Source organism: Sebastes fasciatus, chromosome 20 (assembly GCF_043250625.1).
Source record: "Sebastes fasciatus isolate fSebFas1 chromosome 20, fSebFas1.pri, whole genome shotgun sequence".
Taxonomy (NCBI): domain Eukaryota; kingdom Metazoa; phylum Chordata; class Actinopteri; order Perciformes; family Sebastidae; genus Sebastes; species Sebastes fasciatus.
Genome location: NC_133814.1, coordinates 13,424,755 through 13,451,587, shown reverse-complemented (window position 1 = coordinate 13,451,587; position 26,833 = coordinate 13,424,755). Strand labels below are relative to the sequence as shown.

The 26,833-nt window shown below is 42.7% G+C and overlaps 2 protein-coding genes and 2 long non-coding RNA genes across 6 annotated transcripts in view; 1 reads left to right on the top strand and 3 right to left on the bottom strand.

Moving 5' to 3' along the window:
- Window positions 1–1,620: 1,620 nt before the first annotated feature.
- LOC141758831 (uncharacterized) lies at window positions 1,621–11,377 on the bottom strand. The gene is made up of 6 exons (XM_074620573.1): window positions 11,113–11,377; window positions 2,589–9,026; window positions 2,302–2,491; window positions 2,119–2,198; window positions 1,952–2,037; window positions 1,621–1,852 (listed from the first exon to the last, which is right to left on the bottom strand). The coding sequence occupies exons 1-6, from the start codon at window positions 11,164–11,166 to the stop codon at window positions 1,792–1,794; spliced, it is 6,909 nt and encodes a 2,302-aa protein (XP_074476674.1). The 5' UTR covers window positions 11,167–11,377; the 3' UTR covers window positions 1,621–1,791.
- A 1,347-nt stretch (window positions 11,378–12,724) lies between these two features.
- Window positions 12,725–26,833, bottom strand: part of LOC141758834 (uncharacterized) — a 91,506-nt gene continuing 77,397 nt past the window's right edge. The window contains exons 1-13 of one of the 3 annotated variants that reach the window (XM_074620576.1): window positions 24,942–25,182; window positions 22,115–22,441; window positions 21,710–22,003; window positions 21,251–21,556; window positions 20,095–20,205; window positions 19,038–19,199; window positions 16,191–16,505; window positions 16,050–16,100; window positions 15,693–15,947; window positions 15,263–15,613; window positions 14,906–15,178; window positions 13,260–13,535; window positions 12,725–13,077 (exon numbers count right to left, since the gene is read on the bottom strand). In XM_074620576.1, the coding sequence (XP_074476677.1) occupies window positions 13,046–13,077; window positions 13,260–13,535; window positions 14,906–15,178; window positions 15,263–15,613; window positions 15,693–15,947; window positions 16,050–16,100; window positions 16,191–16,505; window positions 19,038–19,199; window positions 20,095–20,205; window positions 21,251–21,556; window positions 21,710–22,003; window positions 22,115–22,441; window positions 24,942–24,993 (2,805 nt within the window). In that variant the 5' untranslated portion in view covers window positions 24,994–25,182 and the 3' untranslated portion in view covers window positions 12,725–13,045. Of the gene's footprint in view, window positions 13,078–13,259; window positions 13,536–14,905; window positions 15,179–15,262; window positions 15,614–15,692; window positions 15,948–16,049; window positions 16,101–16,190; window positions 16,506–19,037; window positions 19,200–20,094; window positions 20,206–21,250; window positions 21,557–21,709; window positions 22,004–22,114; window positions 22,442–24,941; window positions 25,183–26,833 lie in introns of those variants that run through there. The other 2 variants (XM_074620579.1, XM_074620577.1) reach the window with 2 other exon arrangements.
- On the bottom strand, window positions 17,273–18,178 carry LOC141758841 (uncharacterized). The gene is made up of 2 exons (XR_012591963.1): window positions 17,548–18,178; window positions 17,273–17,482 (listed from the first exon to the last, which is right to left on the bottom strand). It is a non-coding gene; the product is annotated as an uncharacterized LOC141758841 (long non-coding RNA).
- On the top strand, window positions 18,191–18,599 carry LOC141758840 (uncharacterized). Its single transcript, XR_012591962.1, has 2 exons — window positions 18,191–18,324; window positions 18,390–18,599. It is a non-coding gene; the product is annotated as an uncharacterized LOC141758840 (long non-coding RNA).

The following is a 26,833-nucleotide window of genomic DNA, read 5'->3' as shown; positions in this document are numbered from 1 at the left end:
AGACAAATATGGCCCTTTTTGACCTATGATTAGTATGTGTACACATATATCACTTAAATTATTCAATTTAATAACCTTTATTTAACTAGGAAGTCACATTGAGATTAAAACCTCTTTTACAATATATATATTTATATATTATAATATAATTATACTAAACCTTATAATTTCCAGAATACCATAATTTTACATGCTGCTTCGTTTCCGACTGTCACTCATCTTGTCTTCTATTCGCACACCGCACTCCTCTCTCTCTTTGTCTCCTTCTCTCCCTCCTGCTCTGTACCTGAAGACCGTCAGCGCGCCGCACTGCGCCCGCCCTGCGCCCGCCCTGCGCCCGCCCTGTGCCCGCCCTGCGCCCGCCCCTCCCCGCTTGATGGTATGATCCTGGTCTGTCATCACCTGATTGGTCGCACGGATGTCATTAACACAACATTCAGTCACAGTCAGTGCATGGAGTGCCCGCGGCGCGGAGAAGATTGTCCTTTCATTCTGCCTTGAATTAATAATAAAAAAAAAAAAAAAATGGCTCTCGGACGGTAGCCGGTTCCCATCAGTCATTTAAAAGAGCCGGCTCGTTCGTGACCGACACATCACTATTAAACACATTTCATATCATTTCCTTCCTCTGCAAGGTTTAATATAGTCTTTATTGTTGTGAGTAAATTCCCAAACCAGTTTATAAATGTCAGCCTCACTTTTAGTTCTGATCTGGTGTACATAAATAGCTTTGAAAGACCTGTCCAGGTGGCTTTGCACCACACCAGGTGTCCCACTTTATGGTGGACTGCACAGCATTTTTATCCCTTGTCCCACATCCCACATATTGAGATGATGTCCCACATTTTCATTGGCTCTAGTTTTTAAAAGTCAAACCACTGCGGGACAGACACTTTTTTCAAATCTGGCTTTTATCCAATGGCTGTGAAGAAAGCAGAGAAGGCCGTCATCACAGGGCTGTGTGTGCTGTCAAACTGTGCACACGCGACGGGTCAAGTGCAGGTTAACATTTCACCGTTTTTGCTTCGCTATGCCCAACGGAGAAAATTGTGAGTCACCGCAAAATCACAAGCTATGCAGATTTGGTATGATGGAAACTAACACAAATAAAAGGAAGAGCAGCTACAACAAGACTGTGAAACTACTTATTTATAAGCTGGTGGAAGGCGATTCTCAGAGTTTTTTGTGAAATTTCCCAGTTATTTTTCAATTTCACACGGGGGGGAATACGACATGAAGCGACACAGTTAATGTGAGTCTTACAAGAAGCGTGCGGCTCAGAAAGAGATGTGCCGATCTATGGATGCATTCGGGCAAAGCATAGAGATGTTACAAGATAAGGGGCAGAATAGAAATGTTTATTATTTTAGTTAGATAGACATTATATCAAAATTGTAGACTACCTCTCAGCGTTGGTAACGTGTCCCACATTGTCCCACATTGTCCCACACAAACATACTCTTTGTCCCACATTTGGTTTGTTGGGATGTGGTCACCATAAGCCAGTGTCTCCACTGTGGACTTCACTGGTTTATTACGTCCCTTTACTCCAGAGATTTGAGACTATGATTATTGTGTGTGTGCTAAAAACCCAGCGAAGCCACCACTTCTTGCACTGTATATAAAAAAAGTACCATTCCTTTTTCAGTTAAGCTTTATAACAAAACATAGGGCAAGTAATTGACATGATGAACATTTCATCAATGTATTCAGTTTCATAAATACACCAAAAATAAAGCCATTTTATATTATATTCAAATTCATACAAAAGCATTACAATTCATATTCTTGTCACTCTTTTGTGGTTTTCTTCAGTTTGTTCTTCAGCTCAGACATAAGTGGATTTCCAAATCTGGGGACACACGAGAAAACTGAGAATCAGAAAATGTCTGAACACAAAATGCCTCTTTTGTGCTGAATTTTATGTCAATAATCGAAGAGTATTTTTTACCCTGGATGTTTTGGTGGCATCCATTTAGGTCTGTGTGGTGCCTCATCTTGTTTGGGAGTGTCACTCTTCTCTTCTGGCTTTGTCTCCTGTTGATATTGTGACATTTTAATAATGTATATACACCTCAACATAAGAGAAAAGTGGTATTCAAAGAGTATTAATAGTACCTGTGAAAGGGCATCTGGACTGTTTTCTTCTCTCACCACCTTTCGTGTCTTTTTTAAAACAGGGAAACCTGCACCAAAGCCTAAAAAAACAAAAGGTGTGACATTTTTTTTTACAGATTCTAAAAAATAACTCGACATGAAAGACTCAAAGTAGTGGCTTTCCATGTGCCGTAAGTGACCTACCAGGCAGTTTTATTCCAATGCCCAAGCCTCCCAAAGGAACACCTGCAGGGACTTTGGCTGAGAGACGTGGAGTGGGTTCTAGTGAGGGCATGTTTAGAAGGGAGCGAGGATCTTTGGGTGGCCTCACGCGTGGGTCTTTAACTGCGATTCTTGACCTTTGCGCAGTAAAGTCAAGCGCAGAGGTGTCCACCTGCAATGACAAAAAACAGCTCAGTTCACATATCTGTAGGTTGTGAATACGGCCTGATTTTATTCATAATAAGATGTTTTTATTTTAGAAACAATACCTCCATCTGCTCTTCAGACGTTGTCGTCGGCTGTTCTGCCAGCTCATCCTCGTCTAGCCCAGGTAATGAGTCAGCAACATCCTCTGACCATCCGGGCTGCGGTTTGTCCACTGAGGGCGACTTCCTCTCGGATTCAGTGCAGGTGTCGCCTTGTGAACCAGATTCTCTCAACAACATTTCCTCCTCTAACAAAGCCTCTGATCCGCTTCTAGATTCAGTGTGTTTGATTTCATCTGGAGGATCAGACACTGTTATCTCAAGAGGCTCGTCTTCAGCGTTTGATTTCTCGACTCTCAATGGAGCGCTCATTCCTGTCAGTGACTTAGCATCTGCTTCTTCGGTGTCTTTCCAGTCAGGTACCTCAGCGTCGATCTCTTTCTGCGATACAGTTTCAGTCTCCACTGATTCAACTCTTTCTTTGTCTGTTTCTTCTCGGGATTTATCCGATTCCTCGAGGAAAGTTTCATCAGCGACTCTGACCTCTTCCTCTTCTGTTACAGCTCCCGTCGTCTCACTGCCGTCTCCAGCAGCATCATATAACCCTTCGTCTATTTCAAAGTTAACCAAAAGTTCTTCAGTCCCATCTCCCGGCTCTTTTGCCAACTTATCGGTCTTGTCTGTTAATTCGACGTCTGTTAATTCTTCTGCTGCCTCTGCTGCTTCTTCCATATCTATCCCTGCATCTTGCATTTCTGCATCTTCAAGTAATTCAGGCCCAGTCTCATCGGACTGTTTCAGGAATCCAGATTCTGTGATGTCTTCTAGCAAACCAGGAGCCGTGTTGCTGTTTTGCTCTGAGATCATGGCATCTGCGGATTCCTGAAAGAAGCTCGTCTCTGTCATCTTCTGTACTTCTGCCTCGAGGAAAGTTTCATCAGCGACTCTGACCTCTTCCTCTGCTGTTACAGCTCCCGTCGTCTCACTGCCGTCTCCAGCAGCATCACATAACCCTTTGTCTATTTCAAATTTAACCAAAAGCTCTTCAGTCCCATCTCGCGGCTCTTTTGCAAACTTATCGGTCTTGTCTGTTAATTCGACGTCCGACTCAAATTCCTCTTCCGAGTATTCGATCCCCGTCTTCATTGAGTCAACCAGTAATTCTCCTTCCTCGTCCTCAAATAAATGTCCTGATTCAACAACAAGTTGTTTCTCGGTTTCTTGTGGCAATAAAGTCGCTTCAGTGTCTGTCAACATCTCCTCATTGCTCATCTCGAGGGCTTCGTCTGATCGTTGATATTCCGTCTCCAGTGACTCAACAGGTCCAGACGATTCAGGTTCTGCCAGATGTAAAACCTCCATCTCATTTTTGTTCTGCATTTCATCTTCTGCTGCCTCTGCTGCTTCTTCCATATCTATCCCTGCATCTTGCATTTCTGCATCTTCAAGTAATTCAGGCCCAGTCTCATCGGACTGTTTCAGGAATCCAGATTCTGTGATGTCTTCTAGCAAACCAGGAGCCGTGTTGCTGTTTTGCTCTGAGTTCATGGCATCTACGGATTCCTGAAAGAAGCTCGTCTCTGTCATCTTCTGTACTTCTGCCTCGAGGAAAGTTTCATCAGCGACTCTGACCTCTTCCGTTACAGCTCCCGTCGTCTCACTGCCGTCTCCAGCAGCATCATATAACCCTTCGTCTATTTCAAAGTTAACCAAAAGCTCTTCAGTCCCATCTCCCGGCTCTTTTGCCAACTTATCGGTCTTGTCTGTTAATTCGACGTCTGTTAATTCTTCTGCTGCCTCTGCTGCTTCTTCCATATCTATCCCTGCATCTTGCATTTCTGCATCTTCAAGTAATTCAGGCCCAGTCTCATCGGACTGTTTCAGGAATCCAGATTCTGTGAGGTCTTCTAGCAAACCAGGAGCCGTGTTGCTGTTTTGCTCTGAGATCATGGCATCTGCGGATTCCTGAAAGAAGCTCGTCTCTGTCATCTTCTGTACTTCTGCCTCAAGGAAAGTTTCATCAGCGACTGTGACCTCTTCCTCTGCTGTTACAGCTCCCGTCGTCTCACTGCCGTCTCCAGCAGCATCACATAACCCTTCGTCTATTTCAAAGTCAACCAAAAGCTCTTCAGTCCCATCTCGCGGCTCTTTTGCCAACTTATTGGTCTCGTCTGTTAATTCGACATCTGACTCAAATTCCTCTTCCGAGTGTTCGATCCCCGTCTTCATTGAGTCAACCAGTAATTCAGCTTCCTCGTCCTCAAATAAATGTCCTGATTCAACAACAAGCGGTTTCTCGGTTTCTTGTGGCAATAAAGCATCAAAGCTATTCTTAATATCTTGTGTGCCTTCTTGTTCCTCTTCCATGTGCTCCCTCACCAGTAAATAGTCAGCTCCGGTGCCGCTGTTTTGAAGGCTCTCCGGCTCTTTGCTCTCCACCTCTTCTTCCTGATTCAGATGTCCAGCCTCTTTGGATGTGACTCCAGTGATTGATTCCTCCTCTTTCAGACGTGATTGTCCTGCCTCAGCTGCTTTCTCCATCAATATATCCTGAGATTCGGAGTTGGGTTGTTGTCTAGACAATTCAGAGATGTCTGATATATTAGCCGGAATGTCATATATGCCGTGAAATGACCCAGTGCTGGTAGATTTCAGGAGCTGAGTGTCAGTGTTTTGTGTGCCCCATTCACTGAGAGACTGGTCCGAAAATCCAGACTCTACTGTTGATGAAGACGCTTCTGTGTCACTCACTAATTCTCTTGAATTTAGCTCCACAAGCTGCTCTTTATCCGTCTCCGTCTGCACAGATGATACTTCATCTTGTTCCTCATTTGTTGGCTCCATTTGTTGCCCAGGCTCTGGCCCTTCTTGTTGTTTTATGCCATCCTCTGACAAAGTCGTCTGTAGCCACAAGTCAAGGACTTCGTCATCGATCACTTCCTGACGTCCACTCACTGAGCGGACCGTTTCTTCAGCATAACTCCCCTCTGATTCTGTCACATGCTGTGTCACTTCTTCTGTTGATATCGACGTCCGATCTTTTGGTTTTGCCGTCTTTGATTCATCAGTCGCTTCAGTGTCTGTCAACAACTCCTCATTGCTCATCTCAAGTGCTTCGTCTGATCGTTGATATTCCGTCTCCAGTGACTCAACAGGTCCAGACAGTTCAGGTTCTGCCAGATGTAAAACCTCCATCTCATTTTTGTTCTGCATTTCATCTTCTGCTGCCTCTGCTGCTTCTTCCATATCTATCCCTGCATCTTGCATTTCTGCATCTTCAAGTAATTCAGGCCCAGTCTCATCGGACTGTTTCAGGAATCCAGATTCAGTGAAGTCTTCTAGCAAACCAGGAGCCGTGTTGCTGTTTTGCTCTGAGATCATGGCATCTGCGGATTCCTGAAAGAAGCTCGTCTCTGTCATCTTCTGTACTTCCGACTCGAGGAAAGTTTCATCAGCGACTCTGATCTCTTTCTCTGCTGTTACAGCTCCCGTCGTCTCACTGCCGTCTCCAGCAGCATCACATAACCCTTCGTCTATTTCAAAGTCAACCAAAAGCTCTTCAGTCCCATCTCGTGGCTCTTTTGCCAACTTATCGGTCTCGTCTGTTAATTCGACGTCTGACTCAAATTCCTCCTCCGAGTGTTCGATCCCCGTCTTCATTGAGTCAACCAGTAATTCAGCTTCCTCGTCCTCAAATAAATGTCCTGATTCAACAACAAGTGGTTTGTCTGTTTCTTGTGGCAATAAAGCATCAAAGCTATTCTTAATATCTTGTGTGCCTTCTTGTTCCTCTTCCATGTGCTCCCTCACCAGTAAATAGTCAGCTCTGGTGCCGCTGTTTTGAAGGCTCTCCGGCTCTTTGCTCTCCTCCTCTTCTGGTAATGGGCTGCCCTGGATTTCCTCGCAATCTTCCAGGAACCTTTGTGTTGTAATTTTGTAATCAGTTTCATCTGGCACAGGTTCATTGTTGTATCCAGGAACTCCCTCTTGTGTTTCCTCACACGTTGGAAAGTTCAGCTCCTGCGACACAACAACCCGGCCTTCAAATATGCCCATGTGAATATTTTTAAACCCTCTGCTCATTTCCCGTCCAGTCTCCCCTTCAGGCTTTACTGTAACTGAGGTGGTTGTACACACTGTTTCCATGTAACTCCCTTTGTTGTCTACTTCGCTGCAGAGCCTCTCCTCTTCTACTTGATCAAAAAATCTCTCATCAACCGAAATGTGCGTCGTTGTCACAACAGATTTTTCATCGATCACCGTGCTGTGGCTTACTGCCGTCCCTCTTGTTTTGGTTTGCACATCGGTGTCCTCAGCCACGTCCTCTTGTTCTCCATCTGCGAATTCAGCTGTGTGCAGCTCTGTTTTAGCATTCTGCACGACTTCTTCGCTGCATGTAACAGTTAAAATGTCTTCTCCTTGACTGTCTTCTGTTACCGTTTCGATGTCGTCTTCCTGCTCTGGCGCTTCATCTCTTGTCTGGTTGTTTGCGGCCTCGCTTACATTTTCTTCCTTAAGGACAGCACCCTGCTCCCTCTCATCCTCCTCCTCTCTCGCATCCTCAACTTCATCACTTTCACTTCTCTGAGCCATCGCGTGCTCTTGCTCGACAACAATCCGATCATCCTCGGACATGATGCCACTTTTGTCAGAGGCCATTTGTAATTCAACGTGAAGTGAAGTAAAGCCTGGGTCTTCTTTGAAATCTCTGTCGTCATACGACAACTCTTCACCGACTGACAGCTGATTTTCAACTTGTTTTGCTGCCTCGTCAGACTTGTTCTCATTTTCAGAGGTCAGCTGTGGCACACCATCGCTGTTTTCTACTTCCTCATCCGTCACCGCTGTATCTGCCTCGTTCCTCTGCAGCTTCGCCTCTTCTATGTGCATGTTATCCTCTTCTTCTTCTAGTCTTGAATCTGTGATCGGGCACAATTTTACCTGAATATCTTCCGCCTGTAAATCCTCTTCATCTTCATGCTGCATTCTATCATCTGCTTCCTTCACTTGGATGGTTTCACCCATTTTTTGAGGATCCTCCGGAGTCGTTGCCCTCTCAGTCTCCTCCTCAGCACCAACTTCGCTTCCGCTTTCCTCTACGTCTTCACTCATTGCCTCACCTGTAAGTCTTAGTGACCTGGCATTTGCATGTTCTTCACACACGGCAATCTCCGGCGTCTCATCTTGTCCACCAGTGCTCAATATCTGATCTCCGTTTTCTTCACGTTTTTCTTCTCGTTTGTCTGTTTTAGCATTCTGCACGACTTCTTCGCTGCATGTAACAGTTAAAATTTCTTCTCCTTGACTGTCTTCTGTTACCGTTTCGATGTCGTCTTCCTGCTCTGGCGCTTCATCTCTTGTCTGGTTGTTTGCGGCCTCGCTCACATTTTCTTCCTCAAGGACAGCACCCTGCTCCCTCTCATCCTCCTCCTCTCTTGCATCCTCAACTTCATCACTTTCACTCCTATGAGCCATCGCGTGCTCTTGCTCGACAACAATCCGTTCATCCTCGGACATGATGCCACTTTTGTCAGAGGCCGTTTGTAATTCAACGCAAAGTGAAGTAAAGCCTGGGTCTTCTTTGAAATCTCTGTCGTCATACGACAACTCTTCACGGTCTGACAGCTGATTTTCAACTTGTTTTGCTGCCTCGTCAGACTTGTTCTCATTTTCAGAGGTCAGCTGTGGCACACCATCGCTGTTTTCTACTTCCTCGTCCGTCACCGCTGTATCTTCCTCGTTCCTCTGCAGCTTCGCCTCTTCTATGTGCGTGTTATCCTCTTCTTCTTCTAGACTCAAACCTGTGATCGGGCACAATTTGACCTCAGTGTCTTCCGCCTGTAAATCCTCTTCATCTTCATGCTGCATTCTATCGTCTGCTTCCTTCACTTGGATGGTTTCACCCATTTTTTGAGGATCCTCCTGAGTCGTTGCCCTCTCAGTCGCCTCCTCAGCACCAGATTCTCTTCCGCTTTCCTCTACGTCTTCACTCATTGCCTCACCTGTAAGTCTTAGTGACCTGGCATTTGCATGTTCTTCACACACGGCAATCTCTGGCGTCTCATCTTGTTCGCCAGTGCTCAATATCTGATCTCCGTTTTCTTCTTGTTTGTCTTCTTTTGCGACCAGCAGCCCTGCAGCAGCATCATGTCCCGCTTGGGCGAACTGTTCCTCTCTCGTGCCCTCACCTTCCTCGGATGCTTTGCTCTCGCTGCCTCTGCTCGGCTGGGTTTTGTATTGCATGCCCTCTTCATCAGGTCCTAAGTCGATGTCCGTGGTGCAAACATCCCAGGCGACAAGTGGCCGAGATGAGCTAAGCAGAGAGGCTGCTGCAACAGGCTGTTCCTCATCGACCCCCCTTCTGCTGGCGTCACCCTCTGTGTGACCAACGTTAGCGGGCTCACTGTCAACTGCAGATTCCTGGATGGAGTTCGGGTCATTGCTGGCGATGTTAGTGGGCGCTGGCCTGAGGAATCTGCTCACAGCTCCGGATATATAGCCCTGAGAACAAAGATGAAGAGAAACAAAGAGACACTCTTATTTATATTATTGATCAATCTACATATTTTTCCCCATTATGCATACCATGTGCATTTGATGTCTTTGCTATAAAAAGATTCTAGATTATAATTAAAGAGGATCTATTATGCTTTTGTACTTTTTCTATCTTGCTTGAAGTCCCGCCTTTTTTCCCCCCCGTAATGTGGTGATGTCACCAGTTAACACTGGAGCAGAGTCCAAAGACTTTGGTTCTGTTGACCAATCAGAGCAGACTGGGCTTTTTTGGGGCGTTTCAGAAAGAGCGTGAAAAGACGCGCTGCAGCACAGCTGGTATGAGAAAAATAATGTGTGTTTTGAACATTAAAGCATATAAACATGTTATAGTAGAAACCTAAAATACAAGTATGCACCTGAGAATAAGCATAATAGGTCCTCTTTAAACTATGTGGCCAAAGGTATATGGACCCCCCTGTTCATACCTTCCTATATTCTAGGCTTGAGGCTGTGTTTTATGGTTTGGGATAGGCCCCTTAATGCCAGTTAAGGGGAATCTAATGTTTAACATCCTGTAATGTTACATCATAAAAGGCTAATTACACAATAGTGTCCTTCCAACTTTGCTGCAATAGTTTGGGGAAGGCCCTTTCCTGTTTCAACATAACAATGCCCCCATACACAAAGCAAGGTCCATAATAGTTTTCTGAGTTTGGTGTGGAAGATCTTGACTGAGCCCTGACCTCGACCTCATCCAACACCTCTGATACCATAGAATTTATTTGGTGACATGTTTCAAACGACCTGATGAATGTAAGTTCAATATATACTTTCCTTTTATCTCTCTTTTGCTCTACACTAAATCTTATATCTGGCTCTTTAAGGCCCTAATGCGAAATTGGGAGCATTTCTATTGCCTCCACACAGCTCTCAACTTGGTGACAGCTGTAGTGGCTGCTCGCAGCTAACGGTGCCCACACAACCCTCCCGATATTCCCGGGAGACTCACGTTTTTCATTGCCCTCTCCTACTTTTAAGGTCTCAAGGTTGGCAAGTTGCTGAGGGGAACTGCATAGGTGTGTAAGAGTTATCTGTGGGTTCTTCACTACAAGCTCAACCTTTCACATTAAACATAATCATTTAATCCATTTGTAATATAAAAACATTAATTGGAGCAGCTTTAAGCATCCCAGGAAGCCTTCCAAGTGAGCCAGCCTGCAATAACAACAGGGCCATGACACCCAAACCCCTAAATGCGAAACAACCATCATTAATGTTAAACCTGCTTTCCTGTTAACACGAGAGAAAATGTCTACTGTGAAAAAGGTCTACGAGCCAGGCCTTATCGTCCAACATCAATACCTCACTGATACTCTTGTGGCTGAATGGGGAAATGTTTTATTTTATGGGTCTTTAAATTCCTAATCAGAACAGAACTGTGTCATTTGGCACTAATTACAGGCAAAATACAGACAGTGTTAAATTGCTAAGCCACCAAATAATAAATCCCACATAAATGCAATAATTTTGTGTAAGATAAACTGTTTAAATAAGCTGAACATGCAAAAAAAAATAAATGTGCAATTTGTCTCCAGTTTCCAATAATCGGTGAATGACAACTCAGCACAAATAGTTAAACAAAACTCAGAACTTTGTCTCTTATTTTCCAGAAATTGGTACCAAATTAGAGTTCTTTCCATCCAGGAAAATTTTGTAAAATTATAAGGAAATAACAGACCTGTAAAATGTTCTTTTTAATTATTTTTTTAAGTGTTAAAAAAGCACAATAATGTTGTACTTTTTGTGTAGATTTAAAACCTTGTATAACCTTTTTTCAAAGCTGCTTCTCATTATGGTGAAGCCAATGGCAATGAAGCAAGAGATATTAACATACATACTGTGTGTGTGTGTGTGTGTGTGTGTGTGTGTGTGTGTGTGTGTAAGAGAGTGAGAGAGAGAGAAAGAGAGAGAGAGAGAAGCCCACTAGGACGCAGGAAAGAGACTTTCCATCCTCATGTCACTATACCTAACATGACATTTAAAGCAGTTCTTTCATCACACGTTTGTTGGTTTCAGATGATGCTGGACTCACCCAAACTGTCCAGAAAGTCCTCTCCACCCTGGCGGTGGGAGTGTCGGGGTCCATCTTCAAAAACGTCCTCCTCTTTTACTTTCTCTGACCATCTGACTTTATTTCCTCTGGATGTTGACAAATCAAACCAACCTGTCAGTTTAATTCTCCTGAGAAAACTAGCTGCAGAAAAGCTGCATCCAAAACGCGAGCAGGACTCAACCACACCTCTGCTAGTTCCTCATCCAGACACATTAGTATGTCCGGTGTCTCTATGATGAGGAAGAGGCTGATTGACACAGCTGAGTCGCCGGTGGTACAGCAGAGCCCTACGTGTTGCACAGCTGGCGGATATGCGCAGAGCTGCAGACCACAAAAAGAGTGCGTGATGGTTTCTGAGTTAAGTTGATGTGTGACTTTTAAATTACTGCAGGGGGTTAATGCAGATCCATCACATTAGTAACAAGCATCAACTCCCCCTAAATAAAGAAATAAACACATCATCTTTGCCAAACATCCCTTAATAATAAAGCTGCAGTGGGTAGAAATGGAGCAAATATGATTAATTATTTTTTTTATAAAACAGTCACTATATCCTGACTATAGTGCATGAGACAGGTTATGGAGTCGGTTTGTTGACTTTAAGACTGTGCTGCTGTTACACTCCACTTACTTTATGCATCTGTCAAAAGTCTGTTTACATGTGTTGGGTAATACTATTATTGCATGTGTTTGCAAAAGTTGTACAAAGCCTTTTGTGGCTCCAGAGAGAGCTGCTGTGAGACATCTGATAACGCATCCCATTCACGGAAGAAGATAAATAAGACGATAACTCTGATTCTGTTGCATCGATCCAGTGTGAGTCCTACGATGTTATGGGAGTGCAATGCCAAATTATAGGAGTACTCTTTAAGCACCATTACTGCCACTCTTCTGCAAAAGTTACATAGGCTCCCTTTAAGGTCTACAATTAAGAGCTTCTGTCTTGGTGAATATTTAGATATGTTTCTAATATTCTTATTCACCCCTCCCTCTCACATCAACTAATCATAATTATTGAGTTTTATTTGGACTATAATTTAGTTTCAAATGATCTAGGTCACGTATCTTGTACAATACCACACACAGACGGTGTGTTCATGATGAGTATGTGGTTTTTATTAGTCACGTAGCCAACTACATGTCATTTAGAAAACATCTAAGTGTGTGACACTGTGGTAAGAAGTATAATGTATGCAATATGTATGTATGGAAGATGCTAGAGTTTTGTAGAACAGAAAATACACAAACCTTATTTCATATACAAGGTTCACAAACTGTATTTAACAACACAGCCACAATAGATGTACTTTGCTGATTAATCTGAGAGGAGGAAGTTCTAAACTAAACACATCTGAGCTGAGCTCAGTTCAACCACGCAGCACCTCCTCTGCTCGGCACAGTGACGTGACATTCCTGTGGTCAGAGTGCAACAGACCAAAAAAAAAACCAGAAGTGTATTTTAAAATGAGAACTTATTTCAGTGGTTGAACAACAACAGATATCAGAACACTAAACAGAAGAGTCACTTTGCCTGTCGACTCATTTTCACAGACAAAAAAAAAATACAAAGAAACATCTCTCCAAAAAATTATTTAGATTTTATTTTCCAAAGCATATTTAGAAAATAAATCCACAGAACTGGATTATTATTGTTTGTACAAAAACATGAACATTTGTAAAAATCGTAAAGTTGGAAAAAAAGTAATGGATGACAGATTAAGAATATAAAGTAATAAATAAAAACCCAAAATGTTGGAAGCAAAACCACATCATCAGAGACAGTTGGATATCCTAAAAACTTGACTACTACAGTACTTTATATTTACTATAGATATATATATATATATATATATATCAGATATATTATATGGCAATATATGAAAGAGAGGTACTCTTGCACACATCAGGGCTTTCAAGTGGAAGATGAAATTTCCTCATTGGGCTCTGAAAGAGAGGACACAAGATCAAGTTGAAAAACTAAACATGAGCAAATTTCCTGTTGTGTGACACATTAGTAATCTTTCACTCAGCCAGTAAGATTTCCTGGCTTTAGTGCGTCTTTTCCATGATGTAGACTCTGTAATGTGTGCATGTATATGTGTGTCTGTCGTTTGCACTGTCTTTACCTGTCCAGGTCCGATAAACAGGAAGCTTGAGTGCGGGGTGTGTGATCTCCACGCACACTCTAAAACGTGCTCTCTCACTTTCTCTGGGAGCCTTCCTCAAGTCGACTCTGTTGATGTGCAGTGCTCCTGGGTATTCCTCTCTCTCTTTGTCACTGTCCTCATCCACATCTGACTTTGTTTCCTCGTCCCTGTCATTGTTGTTATTCTCTCCGTCCTCTTTTTCATCAATGTATTCTATTCCTTCAGTGTCGGGGTCTGTGACGGCAGCTTTTGTTTCTGTAAAGTAACAACAGTGAAAAAAAAAATGAAGACAGCAACAAATGCTCATACGATTTCTGTTGTGTACAGAAATAAAATCTAAAACTATGTGCAATTTCAATTTTGATTTCCGCATGTTATACCCCTGTGGCCACAGTGTTGCATGCAGAAGTGCAACACTGTGGCCACTACTGTCCACAGTAAGGCCAAACCCTGTAGTGGATGTGCATAGAGTTTCCACTTACAATGCGAATTATATTTTAGATCTCATACAATTGTAAATTAAGTTTGCACACCTGATAAATTCAATGAAAACTGGTGAAACAAATCCTCCACTTTCCTGAATATTAATTATGAGGGGTTATTCCAAAAATGAATAAAAAACATGAGTCTTGAGACAGATCAACAAAAGAATTGTAAAAATCAATACAGTAGAGGTTGTAATATTCTGAATATTATGATTATTTCAAGCTGTAATATATACCTGCTAGGTCCTACACTTCCCATAATGCAACAGGAACAGCATGTTTCATTAGATGCTCCCTAAAAACTCCATTAAAAACTCGTAGACTTCGAACCCAAGCCAAAAATAACTCCGATGACATCACCAGGGTTATTTACCCAGGCTTTAAAGGAACAGTGTGTAACATTTCGGGGGATCTATTGGCAGGAATGGAATATAATATTCATAACTATGTTTTCATTATGAGAATCGTTGTGTTTTCGTGAGCTTAGAATGAGCCCTTCATATCTACATAGGGAGTGAGTCCTCTTTACGGATTCCGCCCTGTTGCTCCGCCTACAGTAGCCTAAAACGAACAAACCAAACTCTGGCTCTAGAGGGAGCCTTTCGTGTTTTTACGTTACCTGAAGGCCACCGTTGTTCTCTGACACGCCTGTGAAACTGCGGTAGCGTGAGCCGCAGAGTGCAAAAACCGTGGTACCGCCAGACGCCGTCTGACTTGCGTTGCTCCTAAAGTAGTGTTATTATGGTAAGTATGACCTCTGAGCGAGGAGAACGGCGTTACCGCAGTTTTGTACTCGGCGACTCACGTTACCGCAGCTTTGGAAAGGGAGGAGTGAGCGCGGGGATACTCAGTTGGTTGCAATCTGCAACCACACCGCTATTTGTCACCAAATCATATACACTGTCCCTTTAAGAAAGCTGCCCCAGAGTCACAGAAGACATCACACAACTGTTCCCACAGACTGAATAGTACTCCTCGTGTAGAGTAAACTCATTTTGATATGTGATTGTTGTCTTACAAGCTTTTAAAAAAAGATATTGTCATGTTTAGGCTAGTGGAAGAGAGGGCAACTAAGAAAAGGTCTTCTGAACTACCATTCTTTAAAACAAGACGTGATGTATATACAGTAATGAGGAGTACTTATTGCATGTCCGTTCTTCCGTCTCTCCAGCTGCTTGTTTGTCTGACTTGGCAGGCCTGTGGACCTCTCCAGGGCGCACACACTTTTCAGCTCCCTCTGCCCGTCATCTCCTATCTCCTCTGTCTCGTTGGATACCAACGGTGAAAGAGTGGGTCCTCCTGCTGCCCAGAGTAGTTTGACCTTAGGGTGACCTCCCTTCAACAGGAGAGAGAACACACCAACCCCTTCACTGCTCCAACAGACCGAGATGGATGGAGGAATGGAGGGAGCAACTAAGGGAATACAAACAGAAAGCGGTTAAACGAATATTATAAGGAAAAGATGTTGGCATTAAAAGTGCCTCTAATGATTCATACCAATGTCAACACTTCTCCAGTGTTTCTCAATAGGCTCTTGCAGGGAACAGTGCTCCACTCTGCAAATAATCCCTCCTCCTCCTCTCTCCTTTTTCTCCTGATTTGTTGCCCTTCTCTTCAGAGTGGCTGTGGCCCTGTAGAGTCTGGGATGAGTCTGTACGGGGCCCCACATCTCTCCTCCCTCTATCACCTCCTCCTCTCTGTCGTCTCGCTCTCCCTCTCTGAGCTTCAGCCAGGTGACTGATACGTTCGGAGGGTAGAAATCTGTGATTTCACATCCGAGGATCAAAGTCTGCTCTGGGGAAGAAGTGGAGCTGACGATTTCAGACACACGCGGCCTCTCCATGAAGCCTATTTGGGATAAAGTGGAGATTTAAGCTTTCATTTTTTTAATGTATCATTAAAATGCTTTTCTTCCCCTCTTTCTTACCTCTGGTCTCGCGGGTGACCGGCTGCTTCAGGGCGATGTGGTGGACACTGACCCACACTTTAGTGCCTCCCTTTTCCAGTTCACCACGCGGCAGTTTACACTGGCTGAAGGCTGAGAAGAAGCCTTCAGAATTGGGCCGAGGGGAGGACGAGGCCTGGGAGGCCACAGGGCTCAGCTCGCTCCCCTGGCAGAACCAGCGGAAGGTAATGACGTCCGGGTGGAAATGTGATGCCCGGGCAGTCATGCTGATGACATCTGGATGACAGAAATTGCAAGGATGTACTGTAGCCTCTCACAACCAGGAATGTTTTACATCATGTATTGAGCTACAGCAGAAGGATAAACTGTCTGCCTTACCAGAGTCACTTGGTGTCTCTGCCAGTTGGATTTCTGATACTTCTGGAACAGCTAAAAGACAACATTTACAAAGTTACATAAATTGTGTAAATCATAGAAAAACAGGGGCAAAATTTCAAAAGTAAAAATCTTTTTTCTTACACAGGATTGTAAACTTCTCTGACACCCTCTCCACCACGATCTTATCTTTGCCCATGTAGGACACCTGGCACTTAAACACCGCCCCCTTGTGGATTGAAATCTGGGGGATGAAGGTGAGCGAGGAGATCAGCTGTTGAGTGCCACTACAGGATGAGTGCAGCGGGCCCTGGGTGTGCAGCTTGTAGTAACCCATCTCGCCTCTGGAAGACAGCAAAGGACCTTTTTCTGACGCTGGGGAGGTGAGAGTTAGACCGTAGGGCAGATGGATGGTGGTTAGGGGGTTATAGAGGCAGTTAAAGTTAGCTTTGGAGGTTCCTATGTGTGTCAATTGTTAGCAGAATTAAGTGTAAAAAAAGAAAACATTGTATGTTTTAGGAGTAGTTGCAATACAAATAAACACTATTTTCATGTTTCAACATCCTGTGTCCCCCCTTTTAGTTCCCTTAAGTAGCTTTAAAGGAACAGTTGGACTGCAGCCAGTCAGCTTAGCTTAGCGTAAAGACTGGAAACAGGAGGGAACAGCTGGCCTGGCTCTCTCCAAAAGGTTATATGCTACACCTACGAGCACCTCTAAGGTTCACAAAGTAAACAGGTTATATCTCATTTGTTTAATCTGTACAAAAACATGTTAAATCTGCGTCTCTGCCAGTTTCTTGGCAACCTCACGGTGATGATGCAACGCCGGACGTCACTGTGCTCTGATATAATCTGACGCATAACTCCCGCATAAAATCAAAAGGTGTGGTTTAAATAGATGGATAGATGGATAGATGGATAGATGGATAGATGGACGGACAGACAGAAAGCAGGCAAAAAGCAATTACACAATTGCTTGCACCTTGGCAACCTCACGGTGATTATGCAACGCCAGGAACTCACTGTCCCCGGATGTAATCTGACGCATAACTCCCTCATAAAATCACAAGGTGTGGTTTAGATAGATAGATATACAGCTCTGGAAAAAATTAAGAGACCACTTCAAAATGATCAGTTTCTCTAGTTTTACTATTTATTGGTATGTGTTTGAGTAAAATTAACATTTTTGTTATTTTCTATAAACTACTGACAACATTTCGCCCAAATTTCAAATAAAAATATTGTCATTTAGAGCATTTATTTGCAGAAAATGACAACTGGTCAAAATAACAAAAAAGATGCAGTGTTTTCAGATCTGGAATAATGCAAAGAAAACAAGTTCATATTAATTTTTAAACAACAAAATACTAATGTTTTAACTTAGGAAGAGTTCAGAAATCAATATTTGGTGGAATAACCTTGATTTACAATCACAGCTTTCATGCGTCTTGGCATGCTCTCCACCAGTCTTTCACATTGCTGTTGGGTGACTTTATGCCACTCCTGGCGCAAAAATTCAAGCAGCTCGGCTTTGTTTGAGGGCTTGTGACCATCCATCTTCCTCTTGATCACATTCCAGAGGTTTTCAATGGGATTCAGGTCTGGAGATTGGGCTGGCCATGACAGGGTCCTGATCTGGGGGTCCTTCATCCACACCTTCACTGACCTGGCTGTGTGGCATGGAGCATTGTCCTGCTCAGAGTTGGGGAATATTGTCAGAGCAGAAGGAAGCAAGTTTTCTTTCAGGACAACTTTGTACTTTGGCTTGATTCATGCATCCTTCATAAAGACCAATCTGCCCGATTCCAGCCTTGCTGAAGCACCCCCAGATCATCACCGATCCTCCACCAAATTTCACAGTAGGTGCGAGACACTGAGGCTTGTAGGCCTCTCCAGGTCTCCGTCTAACCATTAGACGACCAGGTGTTGGGCAAAGCTGTAAATTGGACTCATCAGAGAAGATGACCTTACTACAGTCCTCTATGGTCCAATCCTTATGGTCATTTGCAAACCTCAGCCTGGCTCTTCTTTGCTTCTTTGGTGCTCTGACAATGTTCCCCAACTCTGAGGAGTGGTTTTTCCAGCAGGACAATGCTCCATGCCTCACAGCCAGGTCAGTGAAGGTGTGGATGAAGGACCACCAGATCAGGACCCTGTCATGGCCAGCCCAATCTCCAGACCTGAATCCCATTGAAAACCTCTGGAATGTGATCAAGAGGAAGATGGATGGTCACAAGCCCTCAAACAAAGCCGAGCTGCTTGAATTTTTGCGCCAGGAGTGGCATAAAGTCACCCAACAGCAATGTGAAAGACTGGTGGAGAGCATGCCAAGACGCATGAAAGCTGTGATTGTAAATCAAGGTTATTCCACCAAATATTGATTTCTGAACTCTTCCTAAGTTAAAACATTAGTATTTTGTTGTTTAAAAATTAATATGAACTTGTTTTCTTTGCATTATTCCAGATCTGAAAACACTGCATCTTTTTTGTTATTTTGACCAGTTGTCATTTTCTGCAAATAAATGCTCTAAATGACAATATTTTTATTTGAAATTTGGGAGAAATGTTGACAGTAGTTTATAGAATATAACAAAAATGTTCATTTTACTCAAACACATACCAATAAATAGTAAAACCAGAGAAACTGATCATTTTGAAGAGGTCTCTTAATTTTTTCCAGAGCTGTATTTATTTTTATTGATCCCAAATTGGGAAATTCCCTACTTTGGTTTTTGTGCTGACCAAACAAATAATATAAAACATATAGCTTCATATTAACCGTACAGACATGTGAGTGGTATTGATCTTGTCATCCTGTAATCATGCACACACACTTCATGATCTCCACTAGAATTCAATAATACGTTCTGTGACAGAAGACCTGGGTCGGTAATCACAAACTCATGCTGTGCTGCCAAACTTTGTCAGACAGGGTCAAAGAAGTATTCCCCAGTAAGCGCTGGTTATGTGGACGTGTATAAGCTCTCTTACCTGTGAGTGAAGTGTCAGAGATAGGGGTGTCATTGAGGAACCATGCAGTCTGGACTCTGTCCACCCGCCGGCCCTCAATGCTCACTGTCACCCTGCCCTTTTGACCTACGATCACGCGTGGAGGGAGGATGATCCCTGACACATTCAGAGACTTCTGTTTCTCTGAGTGAGGGGAGAAAGAATGGAGATAGAGGAGTCAGAGAGGGAAAAGGAGGGCGGAGAAGGCAGCGATTGTGCAATAATGACAGGGTCTGCTGTCAACACTGTGCATTTCAATTAAATAAAGAATGCCGTCTTCACAACCTGCTGGGCCAACGGCTCCTGAAACCCATTGTGTCTGTGTGCTTACAGTTGAGTCTATGGAAATGTGATACGCCAGTTAAGATTTACTTCAATAAAGGACAGAGGCATTGCAGTTACAAGCTTTGTTTTTAAAGACAATGCATCTGTCCTTTTTGAAGTAACTTCACTCGCATACAGTATATTTTAAATATCTGTGGCTCTCCTCACAACATGGGGGTCAGGACCCCAAACAAATTGTATTTATACTTTTTTCTGGCATTTCTTTAAAGGGACTGTTTGTAACTTTTTACACCTATAAATCTACCGGGTCGGGATCCCATGCGCTCGCATATGCACGCTCGCATATGCGCGATGATTGGAGAGACCTTCGTCTGGTCAGCTAACATTACTGCCAAGCAGCTGAAATATAGAGTGATATTATGGTTTTAGCTGACGTGTGTCGCCTCACTGTTTTGAGCGATGCTCGTTCATGTCTATTTAGAGCAGGCAAGCGTGAGCCCGACGCTGACTTTCGTTGACTTAACGACCACAGGTGTCGCTGTTAACAAGCATTTCTGAAAGTTACAAATAGTCCCTTTAATATCTGCCATAGTTTTGTGAAAAACTAGAGACTTTTCCCTCTCTAGGCCTCCAAAAAGTAGAATAAACACAGAGTACATAAATCTCTGCCCATGCTTTGGCCATAACTTATGATGAGGCTCTAAAATAAACTTGAATTCATTTAAGGGGTCAGTATCACAGCCCTCTGACTCACCATCCCTTCTCCTCCAAGAAAAGCCAAAGCAGAGCAGGAAGACCAGCACAATAGAAATACACATCATAGCCACAGATGCTTTGGCTGATTTAGTCAACACCGGAGACTCGTCTAAGGGAAAACAGAGTGAGAAAAGTGTCAGTGACTACTCAGCATCAAGAACAAGACAAAACAAGGTGCAAGCAATTGTGCAACTGCTTCCAAAAATAGCGCAACAATGGGCCTCATGCAGGAAGCGATATACGAACAAATTTCCACTTATTTTTGTTTCTAACCACGATTTGTTCTTATTTTGTTAGTACCCTCTGATTTCTGGGATTCAACCATCATTCATATTTTCTTATTTTTGCTCGTCTCTTAGGTAAGAGAATATTTTAGGAGTGGTCGAGAGCACAAAAAAAATATTTTGAGCTGTTTTCACAATCCACAAATTGTTTGTCCAACGCAAGGAAACATTGATCCCAATTAAGACTATAAAAACCTAACAGTAGTAATATAGTTATATATATATATATGTCTGTTTCAATGCAAATGCCGCCCACACCCTCTGCCTGTTATCTATCTATCCATCTATGGCCCTGTTCAGACCTGGCACGTTCAGACCTGGCATGACTTCAGTTGAGTAGGCGGTACTTCAGTGTGGCCCAGGACACATTTGCGTACACACTCTTCTTACAGCCTTTGTTGGTGGCATCTCCCCAATTCCTGGGCATATGCCAGAGACACAGCCCAACACCTGCCCTATATTGTGTATAAAGGGTGTTGCCTATTCTAATAATTAACAGTTGGCAACAGGCCTACAATTTATCATTAAGTGGGATCATTCGGTACACCTGTGTAAGAGCAGATTTAGATGGTGAAGAACGTTTGGTGCATCTGGAGTTGACTCTTATTTTTTCTCTTTAAGAAAATTAAGAGAAAATAGAAGAGCAATTTAAGAGAATGTTGCTGAATGAGGCCCAATGTGTGGTTATTAGGCAGTCAGACTTCGTTTTGCTTTGTAATGTTTTGTGTAGTTCTCAGACTTTGTTCCAAACCAGCATCTGATTTCAGGGGATTATACATCAAACCATCATTCAAAGTGAGAAAAGATATTGGAACCAAAAATGATTGCATGACTGAAATGGGCGTGGGAATTGTCTTGTCAAATATATACCTTGGGGGTCCAGTTTCTCCAGGTACGCTGAGGCATTGGCCGAGTGCACTACCCCAGGTTGGTTTACTGCACACTCCACCTTCCCACCTTGCTCCCTCTGCTCAGGGCTCAAAGTATAATAGTGTCTGATTCTGTAGGTCCCATCTGGGTTCTGCTCAGCGACGGGGGGCTCAGGGAGGACTGTGCTGTTTTGAAGCCAGGACACAGACACTTCCTCTGGGTAGAAACTCTCTACGTCACAGTAAAGAGTTAGAGGAATGTCGTTGGAGTGCGACGGCACAACAGACAGTCTAACAAAAGGAAGATCTGAGGAGAGGAGACAAAGAAAATGGCTTTCAGATTTACAGTACAAAGAGTTGTTGGCACAGTTTGTACTAACGAGAGTGGCTATTCTAGTTCTACATGAAATGTAGATGAGTCATTGTGCAAAGTCACGCACGGTGTCCTTTTGTCACTCACGGGTTATATTGAGTTGGAAATTCAGCTCTTGATTTCTGCCATCGTGCGACACTTTGCAGCCAAAGGTCACATTCTGGTCCTCGGGGGAAGGCACAACGGTCATGTTGCCCACAGCCGTGTAGTACCCATCAGGAGTCTGTTCAACTTCAACGTCGTAGGGATGTATAATCTCCTGCCCATCTCTGGTCCAGGAGAAAGAGACAGGAGGAGGGTAGAAACCATCTGCATGGCATTTAAGGTGGCTCTTTGTTTCTAACACCACCCACTGCTGAGGGATTGACAGAATGGGTGAAGCTAAAAGAGAAGAAGAAAAATAGAGGATAAAAAAGTTCTTTGTATCGCTTTTATGTTCAAATGTGCACCTAAATGTGCAAATCAAATCTAAACAGCTGGACAAAGACATACCGAGGATACTAAATGTAACGTTGCTGGAGTGCAGGATTGTGGAGTTGTAGCTGACTGTGCATTCATACACGCCCTGCAGGTCGAGAGCGGCTCTGAGGACGGTCAGTGAAAAGTCCCCGTTGATGAAATTGCTGGTGTCCCAACTGAAGCCTTCCTTTATGTGCGTCGTCGCTTCTCCGAATGAGGCGATGTCAGAGCCGTTACTTATCCAGCTGCCTTTGATGAGAGACTTGTCTATTTTGTCCCCCTTTAGAGAAAGAGGGAACGTCACATTGCAGGGGAGGCTCGCATTTGTATTTGGGCCGGCCTGTATTTCACTCGGAGACACTGTAAAGCAGAGAAAGAAGGTTTAGAGGGAGTGAAAATAAAGAGCCTTTGCTGAACAGCACTCATTGATGCTCTTTACTGCAACACATGGGGGGGGGGTCTGTGAGACTACTGATGAGAACTTTTGGTGAAATGTGCCTTTAACGACTGAGTCTGATCTTCAACTGTAGTTTTAATTCCTGTCAAAACAGGAATGTATTTTATGAACACATTTTATAACTTCAGTCAAGCTAACACAACGCTAGCTAGTAATCTATAGCTTACACCGTGTAGCTCTTGTGAAGCTATTTCGTCCTTCGAAAGAAAAAAACTACACAATAATCCTCTTACAAATGAAAATTTGAATTCACAGGCAATAAAACCCACATTTATTCAGTTAAATAAACTCAAGAGTTTTGCTTCCACAGTCTTACTTGGTCTGCTGTGAACAGTAGCTAACGTTAGCTAATGTTAGCAAACTTAGATAGATCGGCTATTGCTGCCAATTAGCTGACATAAACCATAGACCAGGGTTGGTTGGTTTTGGTCTCGAGACTGGTCCTAAAACCACTTTTTGAAGGTCTCAGGATTTTATGTCAAGACCAGTCAGATATCACTTTATTGTTACATATGGCAATAAAAGAGGTCAATGAAGAGGATTTTCCATTTGTTTTCTATTGGTGTTTTTATGGGAATGTGGATCTTTCAGATCAATTTGTGGAGTGCCTATGGTTTGCATGTTCCACATTTTATCATAAGTTTGGTCTTGGTCTTGACTTGGTCTCAACCCATCAAAGTCTTGGTCTTATCTCGTTCTCGATACACTCTGGTCTTTTGTCATGACTTGGCCTCAGTTTAGGTGGTCTTGACCACAACACTGCCATAGACTGTAGACGTAAACACGGTAGCTATTTGTAATGTAGGCTATGCCTAATTGCCACTTGTAGCCACGAGACCATAGCTCACTTTAAGCCTGACCTTTTCAGAATCAGAATCAGAATCAGAATTGTGTTTATTGCCAGGTGTAAGAGATTTACACTAGGAATTTGCTTTGGTTATGTTGGTGCAAGTCAAACAGTATAATAACAAAAGAATAGATAAAAACGTTAGAATAAAATAAGAATAAAAGAAAATTTGAAATTCTACCAATATACAATATACAAAATAAGCTATAAACAAAAATAAACATGATATAAACAGATAGTGCAAATATTCCCGGAGTGCAAACAATCAGGTCAATCTCGTAATGACTGCCATTAGAACAAAGCAGGAACAACAATACAACTGCAACAACAAATATATGTCTCAGCCTGGGCAAAGAGAGAGTACTTTTCCAGTTCGTTTTTGAACATGTAAAAAACCTGAATGAGCGGTGATAAGGCATTTTGTGTCAGGGGTTTGAGTTTCAGGAAATTTTCCGCTTCACATTCTTTCTTTTCATTCCTGACCGTAAATCAGTAAACTCAGTATACATCCTTGTATAAGTGTAAATATAAAGCCTTTCAGTCCCGTCTAGCCACTCGTTCAGCTTAATTAGTAACTAGTACAATAAATACTTGTCGGCAGGTATAGAGGCAAGCAATGAAAAGCTTTCTTTGGTGTGAAGTGTTTATGTTGCAACTCTTGTTAAGTGTGATAGATGGTCCGATCATAGCAGGTTGACAGGAAACAAAAGAATGAGAATTTAAAAAAATAAATGACTCATGCTCTACTTTGGTGTTTATTTTTAGCTACAAAGGTCAAACTTTTTGCTGCTTGTAACCATTGTTACCATCATCCCCAAATCACCTAGACATGATAACATTGCTAAGCTATACAGAGAAGTGTGCCATCTTGTATGTAAACAGTGATTTCACTTTAATAACTTTGGTAATTTTTCTCAGTGCATGTGAATTATTAGACTGTAGGGCTGGACGACATGGATGAAATCATCCATCACTGTGATGGCGTTTACATTTTACATAGCAATATCATGTCATATGTCATCATATGCATTGTCATTTAGTATTCAAAAGATGTTTTGTAAAATAACAATATTTGAATGTGCGGTTTTGGCTGATTTGCCTGAATCAAATATCTGGCAAATCACAGCACTTCATTACATTAATGTGTAAATCTTGTAGATCCAATATTATCATAAAGCAGTCTTATTCACTTTATGTATTGTCATATTGCCCAAACCTATTACATACTGTACATAATGCTCCAATACTTGTACTGGTCCTAACATACACTGTAAAGTTTACCATGAATATCATTACAAAATAAAGGTCAAGTACATGTTGACATGTCTGAAGCTGACCAACATCTGTAATTTTACACTTATTTGAATCCACACCCAGTAAACCACAATAAGATCTACACAGACTGAGAGAATCAATCTGAGACAGCTCACTATCAATATATCAATATTTCCAATTTCACCTGGTCAGCTCAAACTTGTGCATATCTGTCCATTAGGTGAAGAAACAACAATGCAGCCTTTGTAACTGGCCTGCGAGTGTAATGGCACAATACTCACCATGCTTTATGAGAGTCAGGAGGACGACATAGACGAGGACTTTACACCGCATGGCCGGGCTTGTCTTGAGACCAGGTTCTTATCTCCTGGCCCTTTTGCTGTCTTATATAGAGCTATGAGGTGTCAGGGGGCGGGTTTGTCCTGCCAGATGGGAAATAAGAAATATTGTCCCAGGGCCTCAGTGAAAGGAGGCCCTTGATATGTGTATGTCCTCTTAAATAAGCGAGCCCTAGAGGACTGATAGAGCGAGGAGAAGGAGGGAGATGTGCAAGGACACACAAGTGGGCAAATAGGTCACTTAAAATTCAGACGGGCCTCTGGCCAAGATTTTGGGGCTACTTTACATTGGTGCAGTGTTGCTATGAACAAACGGGGAGGGTGATCCCACTGAGCTTATGTGGGCAAACACTCAGGCGAGACTAAAACTCTTTTCTATCTGGGGAGAAGTTAGTGCGGTGTTGAATTTGGAGAAAAAGAGGATAAAAACAGGAGAATGGCTCTTTTTTCCCCCTCTGTACAGGGCGTCTATCTTTGTAGTCAGCTCCTGCTACGATCAGCCACCACTGACTCAGGGTTAATGTTTAACCAGAACAAGTGCTTGATGTTTGAAGATGTTGTTTGTTGTCAACCTCTTCTGAATATTCATTAACCTGATTTGCTGTTTAAATTGTTTGACTTTGCACTTTAATTGGTCTTAACACACATCGGTTAGTGAACATTTTAATTTCTTATTTGGAGATCACACAGGGTTGTGTGTATTCCTTTCCTCTTGTTCCCTCTCCGGCTTTACTTTGCTTTAGGTAGAAACAAAAGTGAGACTTTAAAGTGACTGAAAGAGGTGATTAATGTGTTCCCTTTCGCTGTTTGTGTTTGGCACTTTGTGTTCTTTCTGATTCGTCATGTTTTCCTCTTCTTTCTTTTTCTAACACTCCTTTCATCAGGTCTAAAGATTGAGTGCACTTCAGGAGGGTCGGAGAAGAGGAGGGGCATGAGGGTTCGATGGAGGACACACCAGCTGATGGAAGGAATGAAATAACTAAAGTATTGTGCAGATTATTTTCATGATCGTTGTGTTCTCTATAAAGAATTCAGAGCTATTGCCTCCTCACGGCTCTCAACATGGCGACGGCTGAGTCGGCAGGTCGCAGCTAACAGTGCTGATAGAGATTACAGTGTTTACCTGGCGGGGAACCGGAGGGCGGGTGCTACGCTTGCTTAATGTTCTGAATATTGTATAGAGAACTTCTAAATAAACATGTATAGTCATGGATATATATATATATATATATTTTTTTTTTCTTGAGGTCAAAAACCATGTAGCAATTTATCTGCATACAAACACTGCGGGATTTTGTTCCTGATAGAAGTATGAGAAAAATCTATATGATTAATATGTTCTGTACATTTTGCAATGTATGCATAGTCAAGGTGAACTAGGCTGCAGTGTTACACACACTCTTACGCCATATTCACACCAGAACAGTGGCAAAGTGCGGCCGGACGAGCTGCCATACAGCGTCTATGAGGTGCGGCCGCTCCCGAGCTCAGCAAGCTGCAGCCGTTTGATACTGCGGTGATAGTGCGGCCAAACTAAAAGTTGGAAAAAGTTTAACTTTTAGCGGCGAAGTGCGGCCAGAGAGAATCAGAATCAGATTTATTTAGCCAAGTACATACATACATGGAATTTAACTCTGGTTTTATGCAGCTCTCTAAATGTACATATACAGAAAAGCAATAACAGCTATAGGAACAATAAAGACCAGCAATAAAATAAGAATACGATAATAAAATCAAATAACATGTCAAGTGTTCTTGAAGTTGTAAACAAGGTTCTGAAAGTACCTGCAGCCAATCAAAAAACAGTCCTGGGACTCCTGGGACATGTTGTCCTA